Consider the following 8,153-nt stretch of genomic DNA (forward strand, 5'->3'; position numbering starts at 1 on the left):
AAGGTATATGTATGTGACGGATGTTGGAAAGCCTTGGCTAGGCCCGTGTGTAGTTGAGGAAAAGCGCTTTAATGCTTTTGTTGCGTGGTTTTACTGCCACCGCTCAGTTATCCTGGGGGCAGATGCTTTTCTGAAGTACATCAGACTTCTTAGCTTGGACGTGACACTGGACAAAGATAGCTGGTCTAGGTTCTTGACTGAGGCTGGTCTAGGTTCTTGGCTGAGGCTGGTCCAGGTTCTGGGCTGAGGCTGGGAAACTCATCGCCCACGGCTTGCGGAGAAAACCTTGACTGTGCCGTGTCTCTCCTCTCCAGGTCCAGGCTGAGGTTCTCGTCCAGTAAGATTGCTCCGGTGCTGAGTGTGAGTGAAGCGCATGACAGCATCGTGTACTCTATCAGGGAGGGCAGCGCTGTAAGTTCAGATCCCTCTTGCAATCCTTTCATGATCCTAATCGTTGCCCTGTTTGGGTGCTGGCTTGGGATAATCCAGGTGCACGGGGGTGGTGGCTGCTGCAGCCTTGTTCCCACGTGCCAGGTCTTTGCAGAAAGGCAATAAGCAGCCCTAGTTGTGCTGTTGGCTACAGCAAGGTGCAAACCAGGTGGTGGGAGGCTGTCTAGGTAGTGGAGATCTCGTATATCTGTTCAACTCTGGCTGTGTGTAGTTCACCACTGTGGTACTAATACACCGGTGCTTTTGTAGGTCTCTGGCACCCTGTCGCTGGCTGCTATGGAGTCCTTCATCCAGAAGCAGGAGAAGCTGCTGGAGGCAGTCCCCAGCAAAGCTCCCGAAGGCGAGGGAGGCAGAGAAGCTAAGGAAAGCTCCGTGCGGGAGAATATGGACGGGCTGGGCACAGCAGAGCAGGGGGCGCATCCGGACACAGACTCTGGTGAGCTCAGCCCCTCTGTTAGCGCTTTACTGTATCTCCCTTGGTACTGCAACAGCTCCAACATCTGCAGGCTCAGCTTGCAAGGTCTTCAGTGTGAGGACCTGGTCTCCTGCCTGTTGCACCTTGATTAAAAGGAAGGCAAGCTGAGTTTTTCCAGTCCCCTTAGGTGATTGCTCTGGTCTTTATTGCTATTGGAAGCAAATTGGGTCTTGGCTCAGTTGTGTCGCTGTAGATCTTCACCTTAGTGTGCCCAGTACAGTGACTGCAGAAATAAGTTTCTTAAGGACACACTGCTTAAACTGCCAATGTTGTAAAATCAAACTCTTAGAAACTGAAAAATGGCCAAATTACGGTTTCTTGGTAGTCTCAAGTTAGCCTTGATATGTCCATGCGCTATGAAAGGACCTTTTGAGATTCAGTTAAGTTTGGATAGATTTGGTGGGAATAGCAAGTATGTAATCCCAGTTCAAGGAATGATGTTCCCTTTCTGATTATAGATCCCTACTATGAAGCACAGGGGTGCTACGGCCTCTCAGAGCGGTTACAAGATTATCCTGAACGCAAGCAAAAATATGTTCTCTAATCTTTTTCTTGGAATAGCTGAGCTGTATCAGCTAGAACTTTCCAAAAATTTCATTCCAGCGGTTCAAGTTTGGCAAGCTCTGACTGGAAGCACGTGCTTGTGACAGGATGGGTCTGGTATTCTGAAACCTAGCCTGTGCTACCAGCTTTGCCTATAATCTTTGAACACACGCCGGCGGTTGTTTTGGGGCTGCTGGGGAGCAGGACTGGAATTGGAGGCCAGTGCTCTGCACGCAGCACAAGAGATACAGGCAGGCCAAGTTAGCTGAACTCTTAAGGAAATTTAACGTAAATGATGTCAACTGCCTGTAGGTCTGTGATGCTTCAGAGCCGAGACAGGGCAGGCTGGTCTGGCAGGGTAAGGGGAATGAAAGTCTCGGGAGCGGCTGGCTAGAAAGGCAACCAGTGTCCGTATCTCCTCACTGGGTGACTTCTCGGAAGAGGTTGGCTAGCAGCTCTCTGAGGAAGAGGACTTGGATGCCACAGGAATAAACAGAGCTTGCTGACGATGCTCTTTGAGTGGGGTTATGGTGAAGCTGAACAGCCCGCTCCAGTTTTTCCACAGGGAAGTCAAGTCTCAAAGGGCAAAGCAAGCGAGGAGTAACTTGTGCACGGCCCAGAGCAAGAGGTGGCAAATGCACTCGCATGCCCTGTCTTTTCCAAGTGAAATGGCCTGGAGTTAATTAGTCCAGCTCATATGCAACAAGGAGAGGAAGAGGAGGGAAGGAGATGTGCTGGGGTCCAGAATCCCTCTCCTCTTTATCTCCAGCAGTAAATGGTGTGTGAACAGTCTCGTTGGCTCTCTGTAGGCAGAGAGTGGTTGAAAGATGAGGCATCGGGGAAGTGCAGAGTAGGGGAAGCTGCCGTGCAGGAGCTCACTCTGCCAACAGAGCCGACGCAGTAGCCTCAGGTTGGGGCGCTGGCCTAGGAGCAGTTGTCTCGGGCAGGGTTGTGGTGCATTAATAAGCTTGTTCTGCATAATACCTACGATGCTTTGGGACCAAGCAGCATAACGATAATTCTCTAGCAAGTAGAATGTGTTTACGCTGTAGGCTTTGACATCCTCCTGAGGATCAGAGAGAGGTTTTGCTGTCCCAGGTCTGTGTCACCAGGGATATGTGGGCATGTGTGTGGGTTTTTGTCTGAACTGATGCGTCTGGTTTATCCAGATGTGGTTCATGGAGACTTGGCCCTGCCACACGATGGCAGCCTGCGCACACAGAGTCTTGCACCTGGAGAACTGCACGTTGGAAGAGGGGAAGGTGTTGGTGAAGACTAGGAAAATAGTCCTCAGCAATGTACCTTTCTCCTGGCTACAGTCACTGCCTTCTTTCTCACCTGTTTTGGGCACACTGCCATCCCTGTGCGTGGACTGGGGTTTGATAATCCCTCGGCTTAACTGAGAAGGAACTGGGCACTCGGAGCAGCCATGTTCTGGTCTGGTGCGCACCTTGGTAGGGAGCTTGGGGCTGCTTGGATGAAAGTGGAAATGGAAGAGAGTGATCGGGGCAGGATCCTGGGAGGGCAGGCTCCCCGGGCTGGCTGTGCTGCAGCAGGTCATCTGCATGTGGCACAAGGTGTTAGGCTGGGGAGAAGAGCGGCAAGCAGGCTGTTGGGGAAAAGAGTGAGTTGCGGATGATACTTTCCGTCAGGATTGCTTAGGCACTGAGTTGGCTTCTTCATCTGACCCTCCTCTTCCTCTTGGCAGACTCTGAGACTGCTTTGGCTGACCTGGCCCTGGACGTGCTTCGTCTGCTGCTGATGGATCACTGGAGCTGGCTGTGCACGGAGAACATCCAGAAGGTCTTCCACCTGCTCTTCGGGACCCTCATTCAAAGGTAAGACCTCAGCGACCAACCTCACAGCTCTGTGAGGTGGCATTGCCTTTGGAGTTACAGTCTAAAATGGAGCTCTTGCCTGAATGCAGATAAACGCTTTCCGTCGCATCAAACAACAAGGTTCTGTAAAGAAGGTGTCGCCTGTATGTAGAGTAAACTTCTCGGAGATTTGCACTAGGAGCCGTTTCCCCCATGAGCAGCAGCGTAACTCTAGCGGGCAGCCTCCTGCCCTTTAACAACAGGGGGAAGGAAGGATCCAGCCTTGGGAATGGGAGGCTGCTTGCCTCATGAAAGGGCGAGAGTGCCCAGCTCCTTGGCTCTCCAGGGAGAGACTGGCCTCCTGGTCTCTCACTGCCCAGGGGCTCAGCTTGTCCCTTCTACAAAAGGAGAATAAACGGGCACAGGGAACAGCGGCTTGTCAAGGAACAGCTCGGAGCGTGGCTTCCCAGGGCCTTTGCTCTCACTGATGCACCCCTCTCTGATCTGCGGTGGGCCAGCAGTGCCTGTGCCTTGCGCAGTGACCCACAGATGTATTAGGGAAAGCCTTTCCAGCTGGTACGTACTTGCCAAGCTTTTCTGAGGCCAGTGCCTCTGTGTGGTAAGACACTACGCCAAGACACACAAACAGAGAGCATTTCTGTTTTCTTGTGTAGGTTGGTGACTATCACTAGCTGAGGATATGGTCCTTTAGAGTAAAAGGAAAGCCTTCCCGGAAGGACTCTGGCTAGGGGGAGCCTCGGAGCAGTTCTTTTCCCACTCCTGTGCCCTTTCTTCTCTCGCAGGCATTCAAAGCCAGTGTCAGAATGTGCGGGGCAGCACATTATAACTGAGTTGGTAATTTAAGCTGCCCTCAGCAGAGGTTGCTGGAGCGCTTTGAGGTCAGGAGCTGCTGGCCATCGCTCATGAGTCTGTTTCCTTGGGTGGGAGGAGGTGGGTGTTGCTCCCATTTCTCCAAAATGGGCTCTGGTCTCTTGGGGAATGAGCTGGAACCCAATCCTTGTGTGTAAGCACAGAGGTATGAGGGCTTGAATATGTACGTCATCACCCTCTAATAAGCTGTGTCCCGGTCACCCAGGGAGCCTGCAGCACCGACACGTGGCATTGGTATTTTCCACTAGAGAAACTGTCATATACACAGCACATGCCTGGCTCTGGAAGGTGGAGGAGCTCCGCAAGTTGTGCTAGTGGAGCAGCGTGAGGGTGAACGTGTTTGTGGCTGCTCCGCTTCAACGGGTCTGGGTGAACCCACGTGTGCTGCAGGCAAACCTTTGGCCGGAGGTGGTGTTGGGAAGTCCCGTGACTCCTCGGTGTCGTGATCAGGACAGGGTGCAAATACAACCTTTCGTTGCCAGAAGGATGGTGTTGCTCATGGATTGCTGCAGGGAACACTTTTCTCCCCTGTTTCTGCTGCTGTAGTCGCCACCCCAACCCAGAAGGCTGTGCTTGGGTCAGCGCTTCAGTCTCCTGAAAGGGAGGAGTGTTAGGGTGGAGGTTCTCCTACCTCGCATCGAGGGTGGCAGGTTTTTAGTGATCCTGGAAGCCCATGTGGAGGGCTGGGGCTCAGCAGGATACTGCAATGGGCGCAGGAACTGCCCTGAGAGCAGTCAGCGTCTGCCTGTCATGAAAGCTGTGATCTGGTACGAGAGCAGAGTTCAGACAATGCCCGAGACGGCCATTCAAGATGAGGCATGTAGTTACCTCCACAGTGGACGAGAATTGCGAATGGAGGGGGGCTCCGTGCTGGCTTTCCATTGCACCCTGTCCCTGAGCCACGCAGAAGGGTGACTGAGACTTGTTGTACTCACGGCTGGCCCAGGTGACCACTGCTGTCTTGAGCAGATCAAGAAGTCTCTAGCTCAGACCTGCTGCCAGCTGCCTGTCCAGAGACACAGCGTGGATTTGTGGGCATTTCTCTTCCATTTAAGTATTTGCAACTTGATCGCTGCTTGGCCAGACCTGGCACAGCCCTGGCACTGGCATTCTGGCTGGCACTGCGTCTGGGTACCCTTTACAGGTGGAGAAAATACCAGAAGCTGTTCTGGGAGCATGTGCTATTCAAGGCATCGTTGCTCCCACCTCTGAGAACAGGCGGACAAAAACGGGGCAGCAGATGGGCACGCATCCTGTCTCTAACTGTTGCTGGTCACAAAGTACGAGTAGGAATCATCCCTCCATGAGATGAGGTCCTACTCTGTTCCTGTCAGGGGCTGGGTTAGGTGCTGGGTGGTGGAAAGGTGGTGTCCTAGCAGTGTTTTGGGTGTTAGGAAGGGGGTTGCTGCTGGATGGATGCTCCTCTGCCAGCTTATATTTGCTGAGAAGTGTGCTGCTCCTGCAGCCTTGTGGCAGCTGCCTTCATGGGCATTGCTACCGCTCTGCACCGGGTGCGCCTTGTCCCAGAGCAGAAGAATCAACAGAAGAACACCAAGAACAAGGTCTAGCTTCTCCAGAGAGCCAGTCCCCCTCTCCTTTGGGGACTTTATCCCTTGGGCTTGCGGTGCCCACGGCATCCCCTGCGGTGATATCGAGTGACGGCTGTGACCGCACTGTTGCTGATTTTGGGACCTCCCTACCCTTCTCCGTTTGCCATTCTCTGCACGGAGCATCCCACCACACTGCTTTTTCCCCTCTTCTTTGTAGCTGAAATAGCTGGGGCCAGGCGCTATCCATCTCCCCTGACTGTCAGTTTAATGGCAGCCAGGGAGAGGAAGGTTGCATGACCGAAAAAGGTATTGTTAAGTAAAAAGGAGGCCGCGTGTGCAAGCCCGCATCCGTGCGGCGCTCATCCCATTATGTAACAGGGAGTGATCCTTTTTTGGAGCCGAAAGGAGAGGCGGGTGGAGGGGAGGCAGAGGGGCCGGGAGGCACACTGGGAGCGGGGACGACCCCAGGGCCGAGGATTGCTTCCAGCAGCCTCTCTGCGCGCTGGGTCCGTGCCTGTAAACAAACCCGCTGCCCCACTCCGGCTCCGCACCCCTCCTCTGTCCGGCTCTCGCTTCCCTCCCACGGGCTGGAAACACAGATCTCCTCTCTTTCTTGGGGAGGCTGCAACAGGGGCCTGTTTGCAAAGGGGAGTAGATGGGGCTATTCTGGGCTCCGGGGGTGTTTGGTGGAAGAGCTAAAAAGCATTTGGAGAAGCCGTGTGCTTTTTAGAGCCTTGTGAGTCAAAGCGGCGTTAAAAATACACGGCAAGCATGCGAACCATGCCATGGCTGTGACCCCACGCCCTGGCCTCGGTCTGTCCCCGACGGCACGATGGTCACTAGGTCAGGGGTCCGCCAGTGCCGCGGCGAGCTGGGGGCAGCCGTGGAGCCGGGGCGACAGCCACCGGGTACCAGCTCGCTGTGCCCTTCAGCCGCTGCTGGGGTTCTCCCAGGCCCACATCTGCTTCCCCTTCTGGAGGGGAGTCCCAGCAGAGTGCCAGGATCCCGGGGATGGACCTGGGAGGATTTTAGATGCAGATCCAGATCTGTATGCTTTTCCTAGCTCCTTCCCATGTATCGCAACAGAAAGCCGTGGCAATGCAAACCGCCGAGCAGAGGGAAGGTGTCTCAGCACACCCCGGCTGTCTGCACCCTGTAACCTGAGCGGGGCTGGGGCGCAGAGTCCGTGCCGGGGCTCGGCAGCGCCTGTGTGTATATTAGGGATTGTGTGGACCTACACAGGCAGCTTTGATGGTTTCATGTTCCACCAAGCACGAGTTAAAATAAATGCAAAGCATCCCTGCCTTACCCGGGAGCTCAGCACCGTTTGGCTTGCTGTTTGGGTCACTCTGATGCTCCTCCAGACTTTGTCCCCTGTCCTGTCATTCCTCGGCAAAGCGGGTGGATTTGGGGAGGTAATGTTCCAGTCTGTGTGAGACGTAGCTGGAGAGCCAGGGATGCTTTGAGACTGATTACAGATGACCATCAGGCTTTTATGAGAGCGGTTTCTGGCAAGTTCTTCTAGCTCTGGTTCCCTTTGCGAGCCTGGCTAGCTTTGGCTTGCTTTCCTTGTAGGGTTTCCTCTCTAGAGCTGGTTCTCCCAAGGTTTCAGCCACTGCTGAACTAGCATGGGAAAGGAAAAAGTCTGTCTGAGCTCAGATCCACCCCTGAGCTGAGTCTTGGGCTGTGGTCTTGCAGGGAGCCTGGCTCTTGGGTGCTGCGGTGAGGGACGCTGAGCCCTGGGGTGGGAGCAGAGGAGAGAAGGGGCACTTGGGCAGTGCACCGGACAGGTTTTGAATATGTACACTAAAATGGGGCCGAGCAAGGCCACAGAGGCATGATAGCCTTCATTCTATCAGCAGTGGGTCTGGAGCATCCGAATTCTTGTTGCAGCCTGGATTTTGGCAGGGGGTTCAGTCTGTTAGGGTTTGGATAAACAGTATGGCTAGGTCCCAGTCTAAAGGGCAAACGCCTTGAGACGGGCGGCCCTGCTTGCCTATGGAAACGATCTGGGCATGATATGGCAGCCATGTGGAGGAAGCCAATGCCGTGCTCTGGGGTCGGTACAGGGAGGATGCGGTTGACGTGAACAGTGCTGCATCCTGTGCAGGCAGCTGGAGCCTGCGGGGCTGTGGGTTATTCCAGAATTTATCCTTTCCAACGCTGTCCTGCACATTCAGTGCACCTTTGATGGGAGATGCAGGGCTGGGGGGAGCAGGATGTGTCTCCCTGGCCCCTGAAGCAGTCTCAGAGCTGGCTGTTATGGAGGTTGCTCCCTGTAGAGGTAAAAACCATGATCAGCAACAGGGGCTCCGGTCTCCAGGGCGACTGTCGCATTGCCGTGGCCTCCTCTCTGTCCTTTCCCAGCTCTCTGTGCCATCTGGTTTCGTGTCCCCCCCCATCCCTGTTTCACTGTGTGTGTGGAGG

General features: G+C 54.4%; 1 protein-coding gene across 1 annotated transcript in view; it reads left to right on the forward strand.

The window, feature by feature from the left end:
* The window catches only part of SNX19 (sorting nexin 19), a gene marked incomplete at its 5' end in the record, with an annotated part of 25,956 nt that overhangs the window by 3,964 nt on the left and 13,839 nt on the right, over positions 1–8,153 (forward strand). Inside the window, 3 exons of the mRNA XM_009322602.1 lie at positions 315–411; positions 700–886; positions 3,177–3,306. Of these exons, the coding sequence (XP_009320877.1) occupies positions 315–411; positions 700–886; positions 3,177–3,306 (414 nt within the window). The remainder of the gene's footprint in view (positions 1–314; positions 412–699; positions 887–3,176; positions 3,307–8,153) is intronic.

Source organism: Pygoscelis adeliae, unplaced genomic scaffold, assembly GCF_000699105.1.
Source record: "Pygoscelis adeliae isolate BGI_AS28 unplaced genomic scaffold, ASM69910v1 Scaffold224, whole genome shotgun sequence".
Lineage (NCBI taxonomy): Eukaryota > Metazoa > Chordata > Aves > Sphenisciformes > Spheniscidae > Pygoscelis > Pygoscelis adeliae.